At 41.4% G+C, this 19669-nt stretch overlaps 1 protein-coding gene across 3 annotated transcripts in view; it reads right to left on the bottom strand.

Annotated features, from left to right (window-relative positions):
- Positions 1 to 14162: 14162 nt before the first annotated feature.
- LOC103517161 (D-aspartate oxidase-like) overlaps positions 14163 to 19669 on the bottom strand; it is an 8899-nt gene continuing 3392 nt past the window's right edge. For 2 of the 3 annotated variants that reach the window (XM_017447353.2, XM_026829362.1), the window contains 2 exons: positions 14620 to 14776; positions 14163 to 14476 (listed from right to left, as the gene is read on the bottom strand). In XM_017447353.2, the coding sequence (XP_017302842.1) occupies positions 14357 to 14476; positions 14620 to 14776 (277 nt within the window). In that variant the 3' untranslated portion in view covers positions 14163 to 14356. Of the gene's footprint in view, positions 14477 to 14619; positions 14777 to 16482; positions 16632 to 17080; positions 17158 to 19669 lie in introns of all 3 variants that reach the window. The other variant, XM_026829363.1, reaches the window with a different exon arrangement.

The raw sequence follows: 19669 nt of genomic DNA, 5'->3' as shown, positions 1-19669 counted from the left end.
ATTTAGCACAACTAACTAACAGTACTCTCTTTGTTATTTTTCCAAAAGAATATGATATGATGTTTTATTACCATTTGATGAAACTTATTTGGAAGGTACAAACCATTCTATTCATTAGCTTGGTTTATTTTCTCTTGGGTCGGTACTAGGTGAGGGTCTATGGTCGGTTCTCCGTTGTGCACGCCTACTTACCATAGGCGACATGCACACGTTTCGGCACGTCGTTCACAATGGTAAACTTCACCTCCGGTTTGGTAAGCCGCAGTCTAGCAGGCGCCTGGGCCATGGCGGTTCTAGAGAGCCGCACAAACTCCAGTACGCTGGTTCGAATCTCGTCTAGGTTGAGAGGTTTGGGAGGGGGAGGGGCGGGGCCTTTGGTTTTGGATCGGGAAGGGGGCGGAGTCAAATCCGAACGAAGCCAGCCGATGTCCTCGGGATTATCCAGGATTTTCTGGAAGAAAAAAAAAATCAATATTCGCCTCAGTTCCCATCCGTGGCACAAGCTCCGGGTCTTGCGGAGTTGCAAATGGGAAAAAATTATAAATAAATGGTCGATTCCTATGTAAAAAGTTGGGAAAAATCCAAATCTGAGGTCGAAACTCCGAAAAAAATAACTGTAAAAGGTCGAAAATTCAATTTTTATTTTCCGTCCTAATGAAAGAGTTCAAATATGTGTGACGTCAGACCTTACGCAGTTGTTTTTTTTTTCGTCCGTTAGGTAGCGCCATAATGCAAGCGCGCTAGCGGAGGAGCAGAAAGAACTGCGTATTTTCCGTCCTAATGAAAGAGTTCAAATATGTGTGACGTCAGACCTTACGCAGTTGTTTTTTTTTTTTCGTCCGTTAGGTAGCGCCTATGCAAGCGCGCTAGCGGAGGAGCAGAAAGAACTGCGCAGAAACGTATGCGCACAAACACATTACTGCGTTGCCTGCAAGGGAGCTTTGCTCGGGATATTTGATGTGACGTCATCGCCTACGGGAGCGTATGCCGTGACGTCAAAATTCACGATTTACCGGTATTTTTTAAATCGATTTATCTCGGGATCTAGAAGTCGTAGAAGAAAAAGAAAAATTCCGTTAGTCCTCATTTTCCCTGCTCTATGACTTTGAAACATCACCCAAGTAAGCGCAACTGATCTATTGAGAGATTTGTACCGAATATAACTAATAAACGGAAACTTCATAAGTTAGCGAAGAGGGTAGCGCATCTACTTTGTAAGCAGTAAAGCATATTTGGTGTTTACCCACAGAAACCCCTGTATTAGAGATTAAACCATCTCCCTTTACATGAGAGACAAACTTTTCAATTCTTCGATTTTTTTTTTTTTTTTTTTTTTTTTTAAAAATTTTTTATTTTTAAAAAAATTATTTTTTTAGTAAATTTTTTTTTTTTTTTTTTTTTTTTCATTAAAAATTTTGTAGTTTGTAATACATTAATTTTGTAGTAATAGAAAGTAAAAAATCTCAGAGGCCGTCTTTCAGATAGGTAGGTAACCATTGTAAATGCACAGGTGGCCTGTGGCAGCAAGTGTGGACGTCCAAAGTGAAATCTCTTTGGTGGACTGAAAAAAAAAAGTGCCACAAAAAATACAGCTCTTGCAAAAAAAAAAAAAAAAAAAAAAAAAAAAATTAGCAGTTATACTTCCTCTTCAAAATCCTTTTTTTTTCTCTCTCTTCTTTTTCTTTTTTTAGTACTCTCTACAATATCTTCTTTTAAGAGTGAGTTAGTGAACGTGTTAGGGCGTAAGTGAATGAATCCTCTTCAACTGTGATGGGTGAGTGTTTGGGTGTGCGGGGGGGAAGACCACGATACCTTGTGCACCCAGAGGCCTGCTTGCATGGAGGTTTCTACAGTGTAGTCCTGTTTGGTAAAGAGGGAAAAATGGTTAGGACCCATAGAAACCAAATTTATTCATTTAAATCCCCCCTAATTAAAGCCATGGATTACTACAACAGCCTGACTACCGGTGTTGACATTTTTAAATAAATGTCGGACCTGGTGGTTGGACTGGTGTAGTAACATTAACGTCTATTGTTGCTGGTTAGGACCCATAGAAACCAAATTTATTCATTTAAATCCCCCCTAATTAAAGCCATGGATTACTACAACAGCCTGACTACCGGACCTGACATTTTTAAATAAATGTCGGACCTGGTGGTTGGACTGGTGTAGTAACATTAACGTGTATTGTTGCCTCACATAGTAAAATATATGAGTAAAAAAAAAGGCTTGGCAACTAAACGTGTTGACCTCAGAATAAGAATAACATAGAAGGAGGGTTTACAATAATTTTCAGAAAATTTCCACCAATGAGAGAAGAGTTTTGTCAGCTGACTAAACAAATTTGGTTAGTCAGCTGTTCGTGAACTGTCCTTCGACCTTGATATGTAAAAAGACCCAAACCCTCCTTCTATGTTGTTCTTATTCTGAGGTGTTGACCCAGAACCTAACGTGTTGACCCAGTGTCTCTTCTCAGCTTCTCACCCATCTGATGAGGGACAAAGTATACCGGATTGGTATGCTACGACACAGACCACAAGAGTCTAATGTAGTCCACTGTTTCATTGCTGAGAAGAAAAAAACGGGAGTTTTTTTGGTTTTCGGCAGCCGCTTTAGTTAATATTTCAAGGAAGATGTAAAGCAGGGCCGAGGGTTGACACACCCTTTCCTTCTTCTCTTCTTACTTACGTCTAGATATAGGGTGGTCACAAAGTATAGACTGGGTACGAGAATGTCCACACTGGATTCATAGACTGCCACGACAATAGCTCTTTCCTTCTTCTCTTCTTATTTACATCTAGATATAGGGTGGTCACAAAGTATAGACTGGGTACGAGAATGTCCACACTGGATTCATAGACTGCCACGACAATAGCTTGGCAGTTCAAACAGTTGGAACCATAGCCTAGTTGAAGGGCGAGATACATTTCGGCCACCTTCTTGTTGAGAGATTCGATTTCGCCACGGAGGGTGTTGTGTTGATCCGCCAACCTAAACACAAAACAACGGACTTGAACAATCCTTTAATACGTAAAAAAAAGTTTCGATTAAAATCAGGTGGCATTAGCATCAGTAATCTGAAAAAGAAGGGTGAATAGTGTTGGGTTTAAAACTTGGAAAAAAAAAGTCGTCCCCAGAGTGAAGAGAGGACAGGATAGGAGAAAACCATCCGTTCCGAGGACGAACCTTATCTGTTTAGGATAAAGTACGCCCCAGGCCGAAATCGAACCCGCGACCTAGCGCTTACAAGGCAGGCGCTCTACCCCCCAAGCTGACTAGACTGCCTAATATCAACTTTAGGTCAGTGTTCACATTATGACCAGGCGATGTCAATCGAAAAATTTATGAACTTTTTTGTACACCTTAGAGTACACGTCCACACAGTAAACTTTTTAGTTTTCCTTAAATATATATATTAGTAAATAAATTAAAAAAAACGCTGCTCTGACTTACGATTTGATATAGACGGCGTTATTCAAGCTCGGATCTCTGGTAGGAGTATGCTGATCTGCAGACTCATCAGCCAGTTGCTTCTGCACGCCAATATGACTGAAGTTTATGCAGCGTGGACATAACTGAAAACTGAGTCATATACTCTTCATCCTAGAACTGTAATGTGTTTTGAATCAGCACGGAACGGGAGTGCAGAATTCTGCTCCTGAACCGAATATATCAGTGGGCTAGTTCATTGAACTCTTAGAATTCAAATCAGAACAAGCTGGTTCGCGTCCCTCCGGGAATTTTTTAGCCCGTAGTTTTATTCGATCGTGATTTAAAGAAAATCAGTACCTATGTAAGTACCTAGCCTAATTTGGTTCTTATATTCAGTTTATTATTATTATTGATTTGATTTTTTCATTTTACTTTCATGTAATGATTTTAAATCAAGACTAGAGCCCGTTCTCCCTTTATTCCCAATATAAGGTTCAAGTCACCCATCCATTTTATCGGCCTTGCTCGGCGTACTTAACATAGGTGATGCTAAAACCGGTCTTAAAATAACGACTAAGTGTTATCTAAAACTTTCTCGCTTGTTGAGTTCATATTCATAGGTCGTCGCGACAAATTTCAAGATCAGAGCTCATTTGTGTGACAAAATGTGAAAAAAATCCCCCAAAAACCAGTTAATTTGATTTTTTTTTGGTTTTCTGGACAAAATTCGCACCACCACTTTCGTGTTCCTGGTAAAAAGACCTTTAATTTGATATAATATATAGGTCGACCAGGTTTGGATAAGTCCTTCTATGGGGACAGACAGACACCGAAGCGAATACAATAGCCCGTCCACTATACCTTTTTTTATTACTATCGTAATAATAAAGGAAGGACAGGCTAAAAATCCCCAAAAACCCTCGTCAGTAAAAACCTTAACACTTATACAGTGACATGACACATCTACATATAAATCAAACCTGCAGTATCTGATCGAACAACACCAGCAGCACCGGCACCAGGTTCCTACACGCGGGGTCCTGGGTTCGAATCTTGGCCCAGGATTCCGCCAGTGAGCTGGGGGCGTCCGAAACGTCCAAGACGATTTGGTGGGCCGCCAGAAATTCCGCCAACACGCGTAGTAGGCGTGGATCAGGTGGTGGTTGTCGGACGAGGAGGGCGGAATGAGGAAATGTGGTGATTAGACGGGTGGCGGCGGTTTTTTCTACCTCGAAGTTCCAGTGCCCGAGAAGGTTGTCTAGCTCGGTGAGTCCTGGGGGAATGCAAATTGAACACAAACTCAGCTTAGCCCAGTGGTAATGCGCTTGCTTGCCATGCAGAAGGTCCCGGGTTCGAATCCCACGGTCGACAAAAATTTGTACTCGTTTTTCGATTGCAAATATTTCAATGAGTTACTTTCGGGTGTTCTCGTGTTGACCTAGCACCGAAATTGGAAGTATTGTAGACACAATACTTCCAATTTCGGTGATTTAAATGGTAGTATTGTGTCAACACGAGTCTAATGTAGCAGTTGTTTCATTGCTACGAAATAAAAACGGCGAAAGTATCTTTTTTCATGTTATTTTTTTCTTCGTCTTTTTTTTACACAACTAACTAATCTAACTATTTAGCACAACTAACTAACAGTACTCTCTTTGTTATTTTTCCAAAAGAATATGATATGATGTTTTATTACCATTTGATGAAACTTATTTGGAAGGTACAAACCATTCTATTCATTAGCTTGGTTTATTTTCTCTTGGGTCGGTACTAGGTGAGGGTCTATGGTCGGGTCGGTTCTCCGTTGTGCACGCCTACTTACCATAGGCGACATGCACACGTTTCGGCACGTCGTTCACAATGGTAAACTTCACCTCCGACGGACTTTGCCGAAAAATTAATTGTTCATCCCTAATGGGGATTTAGCTAAGAATTCGACTTCTCTCACCCTTTAGCCACATTGCATATCATCCAAGATGTAATCTTCACATAGTAGATTAGATTCTGTAGGAATTGTGCTTGCGTATAAAACACGGAACTGAAGGGAGAAGAATCGTATTGCTTCTTCTTCCAATCAAGAAACTCCTGAATTATTACAATTGGGGGAACACATGGGTCGAGCGATTCGAAACCTGAAATGTGATTGAACGAAAGAAGTGAGTTTCCTGGTTTTACCTCGGCGATTTTTTGGAGAAACTATAGAAAGACCTTTTACAATTGGCCAGGGAGAAAAGGTCAGGGCGACAATCTATTATTATTTTTTATTTTATTTATTTTTTATTATTATTTATTTATTTATTTATTTATTTGTCGATGGTGGGTATCAAACCCGGTATCTTTTGTAAGACAAGCAAACACGTTACCTCTGGACTAACCGTGCCCTTTTTGAACCAAATGGCCGGGTCCAATTTGGCCTCTGTGAGCCCTTTGATTTTACAGCCAGCCCAGTTGGCTTCAAGGGTAGCTTGCATTGTAAGCGCTAGATCGCGGGTTCGATTCCCGCTCGGGGCGAACTTTATCCGAAACAGATGTTTGTTCCTTTGTTCTCGGAACGGCTGGCTTTCTCCTTTTCTGTCCTTCTCTCTTCGATTTCGGGACGATAAGACTCTAGGGATTACAGTTCCCTCTGTCAAACCTCTTAAAAAGAGAGGGAATATTAGAAAAATCTTACCCAAACAATGAGTCCTGTTACTTAAGTTAACCAAACGTTGTGCATGGTTATTAGCTGGATGAGTGACTTACCCAGACAGGCTACAGGTCTAACAGTCTCTAGCTTCTCAATTCTTCCCATTGATGTTCTAGGGTGATTTAGTTCCAATATGTATACAATACCTCCTGTTACTTAAGTTAAACAACGTTGTGTGTGGTTACTACCTGGATGGGTGACTTACCCAGACAGGCTACAGGTCTATCAGTCTCCAGCTTCTCAATTCTTCCCATTGATGTTCTAGGATGATTTAGTTCCAATATGTATACAATACGTCCTGTTGGTTTAATGGCGTCCTTTTTGTGCTTATCTTTCTGTAATGAAGCAACGTTTAGCGTGGTGAGCGTTTGGGCAACTTTTTTTATGTTTGATAAAATGCCTGGAAGCCTGGAAGAGACTGACAAGAAACGGCGGTCCCTATTTTATTAGGAAAAGGCCAGGAAGAAGAAGAAGAAGAAGAAGAAGAAGAAGAAGAAGAAGAAGATGTTTGATAGAGGGCACTGTAACTGCCGAGGTATTATCACCTCTAAAAACCGAAGAGAGAAGAAAGATAGGATAGGAGAAAAACAGCCGTTCCGAGAACGAACCTCATCTGTTTATAAAATCCACCCCGGGCGGGAATCGAACCCGCGACCTAGCGCTTACAAGGCGCGCTACCCTCCAAGCTAAGTAGGCTGGGTAGGTCAAATGGGCCACCGACTTCACAAGCGAAGCAAAGAACCTCCTGGACACCACAGTACCATCTTTATCCACCACAAACTCAAATGTGAGTGCCAGCTTCTGTTCGTTGTACCCTACTTCCTGAGACGGACTTGACCGTAGTTCCATTCAGGTACCCTCAAAATGAGCCACTGTTATTGTCTGTGGCTTGACAGGGCTGGTTTTGTCTCAGTTTTACGTCCTCCAGCGAGACCACTCTTATGACACTTATATGACGAAAAAAGGGTAAACTGTAAAATGGTCAACCATACCATAACATCACAGATTACCTTAACTTGGGCGTAGGTCAAATGGGCCACCGACTTCACAAGCGAAGCAAAGAACCTCCTGGACACCACAGTACCATCTTTATCCACCACAAACTCAAATGTGAGTGCCAGCTTCTGTTCATTGGGCACTAGGGCGCAGATCTTCTTCAATGCTGCGGGTAATAGAGAGGAGATACGTCTGTTGATAGTGGACACACTGATGCAGTTGTATTGGGCTGTTTTAGACTGAAAAAAAAAAAAAAAAAAAAAAAAAAAAAAAAAAAAAAAAAAAAAAAAAAAAAAAAAAAATATTTTTAAATGGGGTATGGAGAAAAGGGCCTTATCGTCCCGAAATCGAAGAGAGAAGGAAGGCAGGATTTTTATTATTTATACTACAGATAAAAATAAGTGACCTTACCACCCAGTTCTTAGTGTTGAGTATTTTCACCACTACACGGTCTCCTTCGAAAGCTCGATTCCTGTTCTTGAGACCAATAATGTGTATGTCCTCTTTACCTAGAATCTGAAGAAAGAAAGAAAACAAGACCAAAAGTGTAAGAAAAGGCAAAACATGGTATTTTACAGCCACTTGATCTTGACTGGCCGACTACTACCGATTAGGCTGGCCATTCACTTTCAGGTAATCAGGTAGACCTGACAGGTGGCTTGACAGACTTATTTTATTACTACCATACATTATCAGGTAAACCTGACAGGCGCACCTGTCAAGTCTACCTGATAGTGAATGGCCGGAATTATTATGGTCAAATGCCTAAAAAAAGCATTAAAATCCATAGCTCGACTGATAGGTATTAACCCACATCCTCCTGATCACCAGACGAGAGTTTCAACTACTTTCTCAAAGAGAAAAGATTCATACTTACACAGCATGGCGGGGTGACATATCCTTTTTCTTTTTCTTTAGGATTCACATGAAATATACCCTGGAATATGAAAAAAAAAAAAAAAATCTGATGTGAACATCACACGACTTTCCTTATCCTATTGAATGATGCTTATTTGAGTGTTCTATTACCCTAACTTTTACAATACCTCTAACCGTTGAGTCGATATAGCTAAAAACCGCCAAAAAAACGGTAGGAAACCGCCAAAAAGCGGTCAAAATACCGCCAACCGCAGCACCTATCTCAACCAAGTTTCATGTCGCATTCTTGTCACATTTGTGAATTATATACCAAATTTCAAGTCTCTAGCTCATACCGTTCCTGAGATGTTAAATTATAGCGAAAACCGCCAAAAAGCGGTAAAATGCCGCCAAGCGTTGCACCGGTCTTAACCAAGAGTTTTGTGTCGCATCCTTGTTACATTTCACAGCTACGTACCAAATTTCAAGTCTCTAGCTCTTACCCTTCTCGAGATATTTTGTTTACCGACAGACACACACACGGACCAATGGCTGAAACTTTGGATTTAGGCTCTAGGGACCTCAAAACGTGTTTTGGCACTAAAAACTGACTACATTTCACGGCTACGTACCAAATTTTTTTTTTTTGGGCTTTATTTAATGTGGCAGGATTCTCCAAAAGGAGCTCTTCCACCCAACCACAGGTTTTGTCGAGGATCTAAATGCTTAGATACCCACACACTTGTTAAACCTCACCGGTAGGGTGGTTAGGTTAGGTGGATGAGTAACTCTATATCTTACCTCCCTGAGGTTGCACCAATAGGCACAGTCCATCCTGACCTTGGTTGAGAGGATGTCGGAGGGTACAAGCAACGGAGAAGTTGTACACACACTTGTTAAACCTCACCGGTAGGGTGGTTAGGTTAGGTGGATGAGTAACTCTATATCTTACCTCCCTGAGGTTGCACCAATAGGCACAGTCCATCCTGACCTTGGTTGAGAGGATGTCAGAGGGTACAAGCAACGGAGAAGTTGTACACACACTTGTTAAACCTCACCGGTAGGGTGGTTAGGTTAGGTTAGGTGGATGAGTAACTCTATATCTTACCTCCCTGAGGTTCCACCAATAGGCACAGTCCATCCTGACCTTGGTTGAGAGGATGTCGGAGGGTACAAGCAACAGAGAAGTTGTACGCACACTTGTTAAACCTCACCGGTAAGGTGGTTAGATGGGTGAGTGTTTGGGTGTGAGGAGGGGAAGACCACGATACCTTGTGCACCCAGAGGCCTGCTTGCATGGAGGTTTCTACAGTGTAGTCCTGTTTGGTAACGAGGGAAAAATGGTTAGGACCCATAGAAACCAAATTTATTCATTTAAATCCCCCCTAATTAAAGCCATGGATTACTACAACAGCCTGAATTTTTTTCGTCCGTTAGGTAGCGCCTATACAAGCGGAGGAGCAGAACTGCCTCATAGGAAAACGAAAATCACAGATTACCTTAACTTGGGCGTAGGTCAAATGGGCCACCGACTTCACAAGCGAAGCAAAGAACCTCCTGGACACCACAGTGCCATCTTTATCCACCACAAACTCAAATGTGAGTGCCAGCTTCTGTTCGTTGTACCCTACTTCCTGAGACGGACTTGACCGTAGTTCCATTCAGGTACCCTCAAAATGAGCCACTGTTATTGTCTGTGGCTTGACAGGGCTGGTTTTGTCTCAGTTTTACGTCCTCCAGCGAGATCGCACATGGGAACCTTGGGATATTTCAATTCTATTATGTTCTTTTTGATTTTACGTATATGTGTGTTCTGGTTTCAAACATGCATTAAAGGTGTAGCAATAATATTATAGGACTATTGAAATATTTGTCCTTTCTATAACGTTGACGATTGAATACACTGTTAAGCACCATCGAGCGTGGATTGCACTTGCATGGGTGACTGCTTGAATCATTAAAAACATTTTGTTATTGTTACACTGCAAACTTCCTTCATCCTGCGTCTTCCTCTCACTTTTGGTTTCTCTTCCTCCCTCCTTCCTCTCTCTCTCTCTCCTTCCTCTCTCTCTCCCTCCCTCCCATTCTCTCTCTCTCTCTATTGTTTCCTTTTTTATTCCCACTCCTTCGTTTCTCACTCCCAATCTTTCTTTTCCTCTTCCTCTCACTATCTTGCTCTCTCCTCTCTTTCTCTCCTTTCCCCCTTCTCTCTCCCTCTAGCTTTCTCTCTCTCTCTCTCTGTCTCTCTCGCTCTCTTCTCGTTGCTCTCTTCCGTTTCTACCTTTTCCTTTATCATCTCTTTTTTTGTCCTCTTTTTTTTATAAAGCTCAAATGTCTTCTTCACACGCTTTGAGGAATGAAAGAAAGAGAGAGAGCGAGAGAGAGAGAGAGAGAGAGAGAGAGAGAGAAATTGTCATCAATCACGCATTCTTTCTCGCCTCCTTCTCTCTCTCTCTTCATTCTTTATTTTTTTGTCTCTCTCCCCCTTCTTCCGTTCTTCCTCTTCCTTCTTTCTATCACCTCCAATGCTGATTCTTTATTTTCCTTCTGTCATTTCCTCCTCCTCCTCCCACAGTGTTACACATCCACACCTCCAGATTTCATTGATCTTAGTTTTTTTTTTGTACTTTTACTTTCTACATATTTCTTTTCGTCTTCTTCCTTTTCTTCGCCTTTTCCCATGTTCAGATGGGGTCGGCCTCTCAATCAGCTTTAGAGTGATCGCTTTGAGGCCAACTGGTTTTGGCTAAACAAAATTTTCCGAGTGGATGCCCTTCGCACTCAACCTTCGCTATTGATATATTAGGTAGCATAAGAAAATTTCTTTTCGTACCTACCTATTTTTATAAAATTCCTGATGTCTTACTTTTGGTACATCCTATATCTAGCGCCGGGATTCTGAATTAACTCGTTTTAATAGAGAGGTATTGAACTTGATTCAACTTAAAGGCATATTACTATCAAGTACAACGACACATTAATATCAAGTACTGAGGTACTTTAATATCAAGTAGCAAGCAGTGGCGTCTGGAGGTTTTCAGAAGGGGAAATTCGACCTAAACCCATTGTTTATTATTATATTGTTGTAAATAAAGTTAAAGTTCAAAAAAGTACAGTGTGATGGGAATGTGCTTGTTATAATCCAGGTTGAATAATCATAATCACTCAATCTCTTTCTATTTTCGGCTTGTGGATTTTTTTAAAGCCTTTTGAATGCTTGTCACAAATGTTCCGAGCTTAATATACTTCGATAAATTTTATGACTTGACTTGGACTCCAACCACCAACCTCCAGATTGAAAGTCCACCGTGCCAAATACTTGAAATACTACACCACTGAGTTTTATGAGAATACTGGACTACCTACGTACCAGAAGCTTGGTTGTCGCTCTAATGACTCCTGTATCAAGATTAAGGTATTCAGGATTGTCCAGGAGCTTATAAATCCAAGATATAAATATAAATACATACATGCATATCTTTATACATAGATTGTATAAATCCAAACTAACGGTTAAGTGTATTAGTGCAGCTTCAAGCCACAGGTATCTACGATATACAGTGTGTTTCAAAAAGTACAAAGGAGTAAATACAATGTTGGAAATCCTGATTGAGCCAAGTAGCTACCAACCAAAATTTGGAAAAGTATCATACAGGGGAAGAGAGAGAGAGAAAGAGAAAGAGAGACCAAAATAAATCTGAGGTAGATTTTTTTTCCAAGAGGTTTTTTTAGAGGGAACTGCTAAAAATCGAAGAGAGAGAGAGAAAAGACAGGATAGGAGACAGCCAGCCGTTCCGAGAGAACGAACTGAGAGCTAGAATTTTTGTTCATAATGTAGCCATCAAAAGAGAAGGAATGGAGAAGTTATAGAACGTCTTTCTAAAACACCCTGTATACGTTCGTCTGGTTTGTCTATAAAGCCTCAATGAACTAGTGTGGGTACAGGTGCACATTTCTGCAAGCTTTAGATATAGGCTGTATCGAGATATTACTTATCCTATAGGAAGGAAAGTAATGTAATCGGGTCAAAATTTCGATGGTCAGTTTTTAGTGTAAAACCTGGAAACTATATGATGAGGGACATTATTAGTAGTTGTTTCATTGCTATAAGGAAAACTAGTTAGCTAGTGAGGTAGCTCACGTGTCCTGTAAGTACTTGTGCAGAACTCACATCTGTGGAATATTACTACCAAAGGAACTGGCACAAACAAGCAGTGACCCTGGTTATTATAGGGTTAGGTTAAACGCAAGAAGGAGTTTTCACAATTAGAGCAGTGATTAGTGTTATTATAGGGTTAGGTAAAATACAAAAGGAGCTGTTCTTTTCCACGGGACTTGACTTCTGCATAATTACCGTCCTGTAAGCACTAGGTCATAGGTTTGATTCCCACCAAGGGTAAACTTTAAGATTTGACCTCAAAACACCTGGCTTCCTCCTATCCTGTCTTTGCTTTTGGGATAAAACTTTTGCTGTTACAGTTCCCTCTATCAAACTCTGTTACTGTCCTGTATAAGCACTAGGTCATAGGTTTGATTCCCACCAAGGGTAAATTTTATTCAGATAAGGTTTGACCTCAAAACACCTGGCTTCCTCCTATCCTGTCTTTGCTTTTGGGATAAAACTTTTGCTGTTACAGTTCCCTCTATCAAACTCTTCAGAAAAGTCATGTTGAAAGATAGCACATCTGCCTTGTAAGCATCAGGTCATGGGTTTGATTCCCACCGAGGGTAAACTTTATTCAGATAAGGTTTGATCTCAAAACACCTGGCTTTCTCCTATCCTGTCTTTGCCTTTGGTAATAAGAGTCTTCAGACTCTTATTTTGCAGGGCGATAAGATCTTTGTTGTTACATGAATTCCCTCTATGAAAACTCTTGGGAAATAAGGAACAAAGCCCTGATAAGCTGCAGCAGAGTACTGATAAATCTGATTAATGAAAAAGACCCCCAGTACAGTCTTCAGGTGTAGAGGACTTACCAAAGGCTCCTGAAAAGGAGATTAGACTTCCAGCCCAGTTGAGTCAAAATCCCGATATTCCGGAGATGTCTACCAGACACTTCCTGGTTTCTCTGTCAAATTTTCCCGGAAAATCCTTTGCTTTTAAAACACCTGGCTTTCTCCTATCCTGTCTTTGCTTTTGGTAATAAGAATCTTCAAAATCTTATTTTGCAGGACGATAAGATCTTCGTTGTTACATCAGTTCCCTCTATGAAAACTCTTGGGAAATAAGGAACAAAGCCCTGATAAGCTGCAGCAGAGTACTGATAAATCTGATAATGAAAAAAAGCCCCAGTACAGTCTTCAGGTGTAGAGGACTTACCAAAGGCTCCTGAAAAGGAGATTAGACTTCCAGCTTAGTTGAGTCAAAATCCCGATATTCCGGAGATGTCTACCAGACACTTCCTGGTTTCTCTGTCAAATTTTCCCGGAAAATCCTTTGCTTTAGAAAAGAAAACTCGGGAAAAAAAATTAAAAACACCAACTTAACTTACTGCTCCTGCGTTTAAAAATTCCATTCAAAACAGCTGATGGCCGATTGATAATCCAAAGTAGCTTCACTTTTATAAGGTGAGGGCGTGCGTGTCCACTGTTGTTTAACCTCCTTGCGATAAGCCGTAAGGTCTTTTCACACGATGCTTCATCAACAGGTGGGTGTGTCGAAAAATAGGGGAACCAAGGGCTAAATGAAACCGACGTTGAAGCTAAGACGTATTTTATATTGATTTTTTTTTTTTTCGATTCAACCAGAGAGTTTCCGCTTTGGAAGTCCACACTTGCTGCCACAGGTCACTTTTATACACATATTTTCAATGGTTATCTAAAAGAGGGCCTGTGAGTGAAATTTTGCTATTTTTCGATGAAAAAAAATCCAAGAACTAAAGAGTCTGTCTTGAAAATATTTCTTTATTAATTTTCAAAGTTTGATAGAGCCAGCCTAGCTGTTAGCGCGTTTGCCGTGTTAGCGCTGGGGCGCGGCTTCGATTCCCGCCCGGGATAGATTTTATCCTGAACGGATAAGGTTCGTTCTCGGAAGGACTGGCTTTCTCCTATCCTATCCTTTGTCTCTCTTCGATTTCAAGACGATAGGACCTTAGCCGTTACAGTTCCCTCTATCAAATCTCTTTAAAATAATAATAATAATAATAATAGGTAATTTATAAAATTGTTATTACAAATAAATAAAGTATCATTACAAATTACAAACAAAAATTTATTATTTTTATTTTAGTGCTTTATTTAGACAGTCGAATTAGGACATGTAGTTCCTTCATCTCAACAGTTTAATATCTCACCACTTTAATAATAATAAATCAGATAATCAGGCCTCAGGCGTCGTTTCGAATTTTTGACGTTCGCGCGCTACTTTTGGTATATACTTCCCCATCACGTCGGAGCTCCGTTGTAGGAAGCTTTGTGGCTTTGTTCAAACACAGACACCGCACATCGCGCACTCCCTGGCGCTGATGTAACACCATAGCCTCCATGACCGTAGTTGTGAACAATCTGAGAAATAAACGATATAATTCTATTAATAGACTATAATAATTTTAAAAGACGCTTCTATTCATTAGCATGGTTTGTTTATTTTCTCTTGCGTCGGTACTAGGCGAGGGTCTGATGGTTCTCCGTTGTGTGCGCCTACTTACCCTTATAGTTTGTCCTCGCACAGGTATCACATGCATATCATTACATAGAGTTCTAGCACCCAGTCCTGTACAGTTGAATATGGTATTGTATTCGGAACCCAGCTCTGAGAACGACGAGATGTACTTCTCTATGACTTTACCGCCTGCTGCCTTGAATCTGTGAACAAATAAAACGGATGTTATTCCATAAACTTTGAAAACGGGATACCATGTCAAGTACTAATTAATACTAAAATAAGAAGAGAATAAGTCTTCACTTGACTAAATACCGGGTTCGATTCCCAGAGTAGACCAGCGTGTATCTTTGTCAGTATGTGTTACACCACAGCCTTTTCCAACCCTAAATAATAAATAAATTTAGTGTCCAAAACGGGATAATAATGGATTAGGTACCTATGTATGTAGATAAGTAGGTACCTCGTTATGTACTAATGTACCACAATACCACATATTATTATTTTCATTTCATGTTTGCCGGCTTTGACATTATGCTGAATTGCTGATCTCAGTCTCTGACTACTAAGAAACCAACCCAACGGAAAAACCGACAATAATAATAAAATGCTAGAGGCAGTACTTTACTATTAAAAACTACTGTAAAATGTAGGTTTAGCTCAAACCATATAGAAAGGGCTTCGTCAAAAACGGGCCACAACCTATAGAGCAGGGCTGCCCAACCGGTCGACCGCGATCAGCACACCCAGCAGTGTGTAAACCTGACAATATCATCTTACACACCCAATCACTCCAAACTTGTGGACCAAAATCAGAGTAACGTCTCTTATTAGGTTGATCGATCGTAAGACTATTGAAAATTCAAGTCGATCTTCCTCTCTAAAAATTGGGCACCCCTGTCCTAGGGGTTATCACAAAAAGGCTGTGGTCATACACACCTGAGCTGCACCCGTCAGGTCTCTCTCCACCCGCACGTGATGTCTGTACGGCCTCAGGCCAACCCAAACCTTTTCCACAGGGGCCGCCAAAATTTCCGGCCTTACTGCGGCTGTGCGGTTTAGTATGGCCCGGGAATCGAACCGGTCCACCCCCAGTCTGGCGTTCCCGTAGTCCTGAGTGCCGCCTAGGGTGACTAGGCCACCGTAGGAGGGGATGATGTAGGCACCGGCCTCGGGCATGTTGTAGAAGTCGCGGAGGTGAGGGTGAGAGATCTGTAATGTAAAGGGGAGGAGGAGGTTTGGAGGGAGGTATAGAGGAAGGAATAGGGCAGAGAGGAGAGAGAGAGAACGCGAGGGAGAGAAAGAGAAAGAGGGATGGAGGGAGGGATAGGAAAGAGAGAGAGAGAGAGAACGCGAGGGAGAGAAAGAGGGATGGAGGGAGGGATAGGGAAAGAGAGAGAGAGAGAGAGAGAGAGAGAGAGAGAGAGAGAGAGAGAGAGAGAGAGAGAGAGAGAGAGAGATTTTCCAGAGACTCTTTTCCATCAATAAATTCGTTTATTTCGTCAAGTCTTTTCCAGAGACTCTTTTCCATCAATAAATTCGTTTATTTAGTCAAGTGAAGACTTATTCTCTTCTTATTTTAGGATGTTATTCCTGCTGATTGCTTTTTTTTCTTCAAGAGGTCTGATAGAAAGAACTGTTCCGCTACTGCCAAGGTTTTATCGTCCGAAATCGAAGAGAGAAGAAATAAAGGATAGGAGAAAGCCAGCCGTTCCGAGAACAAACATTATCCGTTCAGGATAAAGTCCGCCCCCGGGCGGGAATCGAACCCGCGGCCTAGCGCTTACAAGTTACAAGGCAGACGCGCTACCAACCAATCTAACTAAGCTGGCGAAATTCCTTTAATTCAATTATACCTATAGGTACAGAAATAACAAGGCCGAAAATATGGATAGGTTTTTATGCTTACTTCTGCATACACCATGGCAGGAAGATTCTATTAGGGATAACAAGTGTAGACATGTAGATACCATACTTCCAATCACCAGGCCCGATTTCAGCCAGCTCCTCCTCAGACATACGCTTGTATACGGGCAGGACTGGTTTCAGGTAGTGGTTCTGAAATGGGACAAGGAGACATAGTTTACAGCGATACAGCCTGAATTTTCAAAGTTTGATAGAATTGAGACGAAAATAAATGACTTATACTCTTCACATGGGTTGGTATTTACTTGAAGACAGAAAGTTTGATAGAGATATCCTAGTTAGATTGACTGGTAGTGCGTCTACCTTGGGATGGCTTTTATTCTGAACAGATAGTGGTTCGTTCTCGGAACGGCTGGCTTTCTCCTATCCCGTCTTCCTTCTCTCTTCGATTTCGGGGCGATAAGATCTTAGCAGAGTTACAGTTCCCTCTGTCAACAAACCTCTAAAAAATAATAATATTTTTTTTTTTTTTTTAATATAAAGATGAGTGTTCCACCGTCGTTTTTATTTCGTAGCAATGAAACAACTGCTACATTAGACTCATGTGGTCTGTGTCGTAGGATTATAATAATAAAACTCACCTCTGCACACTGTTTCTCAGACTTGGCCAAGTTGTATCCATTGATGACTTGAACTCCACAATTCTCGCTCAATAATCCTGCATAGTGATCGTGTTGCATTGCACGTTGCATTGCACAAGTCTGGACCCACCATAGTACAGAGATTCCCAAACTTGCTCAAGCCAGGCTTCGAGGGAGAGTAAAAGAGAGAGAGGGAGAGAGAGAGAGGCCTTTTTAAACTGTTGGCATAATGGGACTTTTTAGTCTTAGCCGACAGTATAAATAAGGTATATTAAATAAAAATAAATAAAAAATAAGCCACGGACCACTTTTGAATTTCATGATTTCCCACGGACCACTCAGCACCTCCATTCTTATGTCATGAAAATAGGTACCTAACGTGTTCTTCGAAATGAATAAAATATTTTAAAGACCAACTCGTGGACCACTTGAAACCTTCTCGTGGAGTGGTCCGCGGACCACAGTTAGGGAATCCCTGTTATAGTGGTATAGCTCCACCGAGAGGGTTGATGGTCTCTCGCCAAGATTACTTGGCCCGTCCCTAAACCCAACCATTTTGATGATAATATTTTTTACTTGTTTATTACCTTTGAGATCTACATTTTCATTGAAACTTAACAACTAGTCTGAGTTACTGGTCCGACGGACCAAAAATCAAAAGTGTTTTGATTTCCTCCGGACCAGACCAATGGTCCGATAAAACGTAAAATAGTGGTCAAGGCGTTCGCCTGGTAAACAGGAGGGCGTGGGTTCAATCCCAGCCGAGGTGTATGGAATTTTATCCTCAATATAATTTGAGAATTTGACCAGTCCGTCGGACCAAATTTCGGTCCGCCGGACTGGTCCGACGGACGCGGTCCGTCTGATGTGTAGTCTGCTTCACACCTGACCACATTAAAAAAGTGCTGACTCACTCACACATTAAAAAAATAAGGATTGTTCTCGGGCAACCTCCGTGGTCGAGTGGATATCACACTAGGCTTGTACTCCGGAGGTCCCGGGTTCAATTTCCGGCGGGGCCGAAGTTTTTTCGACTCTGTACTTGGAGTTTGGGATGCACTCAGCCTCGTGAGGACAAGTGAGTAGCTACTCTAATCGAGTAGCGACCGGTGGCGACATTACCAATGTGTTGCACATTGCATAGCTGTTATTATTCCAGGCGTTCATAAAAATTAACTTGAAAAAAAAAAAAAATGTTTGAGGGAACTGCAACTGCCAAGGTCTTATCGTCCCGAAATCGAAGAGAGAAGGATCACAGTATAAGATAAAGCAAGCCGTTCTGAGAACGAACAATATCCGTTGAGGATAAAATCCGCCGCGGGCGGGAATCGAATTCGCGACTTAGCGCTTACAGGCAGACGCATTACCAACCAAGCTAACTAGTCTGGCAAACGGAGGTGAAAACGCACTAAAATTGAGAACGGGTCTTAAGGTTGGCCACTCGCGCTTGGACGTAGAAACGTGTGTGGCAGAAAAAGCTTCATACCGCGTTCTTTCATACGGTCTGACAGACATAGGTCCGGCCACAACGGCGACCATGGACCACAGCAGAAAAGATACAAGATAAAAGATATAGATATATTTAAAAAATACTAGGCTCAATTTCTTGATTTTCTGCGAGGCCGAGGGTCAGTATTATGGTCAAGGCTCCGTTGAGGACGCTTCTATTCATTAGCATGGTTTGTTTATTTTTTCTTGGGTCAGTACTATGGTCGAGCCAGCCTAGTTAGCTTGCAGGGTATCGCGTCTGTCTTGTAAGCGCTAGGCCTAGGCCGCGGGTTAGATTCCCGCCCTGAGCGGGATGTGCGCGGAACAAATGATAATAAAATCAAGTGTGCCGGGAGACGCGCGAACGTCAAGAGTTCGAAGCGCCGCCCGGCCTATATTAACACGAAATAGAGTTTCAACCTTTTTCGGCATTTTCAAACTCAACTTTTCTCCCACTTCCCTTCAACTTTAAGCAATTTTCACTTCATACTAGTAAATCCTTAAGCCATGGCCGTTCATGTCACTCATCCATTTAGTGGTCTTGCTCGGCGTAGCTTAACAAAAACGAACCGGAAAACAGCCTAAACCTTTCACGGGAGTGCAAGCGCAATAAGAACAAAGTTTCATAGCAATCGGATGAGCGGTTTGGCCAGGCATAAAGTTCGAACACACAAACATTCATTTTTAGCCCGTCCTTCCTTTTTTTTATTTGTATATTATTACGATAGTAATAAGAAAAGGTATAAGGGACGGGCTATTGTATTCGCTTCGGTGTCGTCTGTCTGTGTGTCTGTCTGTACCCATAGAAGGACTTATCCAAACCTGGTCGACCTATATATCAAATTAAAGGTCTTTTTACCAGGAACACGAAAGTGGTGGTGTTAATTTTGTCCAGAAAACCAAAAAGCCAAAAAAATGGTTTTCGGGGATTTTTTTTTTTTTTTTTCACATTTTCTCACACAAATGAGCTCAGATCTTGAAATTTGTCGCGACGACCTATAAACTCAAAGCGAGAAAGTTTTTGATAACACTTCAGTCGATAATTTAAGACCGGTTTTAGCGTCACCTGTGTTAAGCTACGCCGAGAAAGGCCAATAAATG

Source organism: Diaphorina citri, unplaced genomic scaffold (genome assembly GCF_000475195.1).
Source record: "Diaphorina citri unplaced genomic scaffold, Diaci psyllid genome assembly version 1.1 scaffold1768, whole genome shotgun sequence".
Classification (NCBI taxonomy): Eukaryota; Metazoa; Arthropoda; class Insecta; order Hemiptera; family Psyllidae; genus Diaphorina; species Diaphorina citri.
The sequence above is the reverse complement of the archived record's forward strand: the minus strand, read 5'-3'. Positions and strand labels throughout refer to the sequence as shown.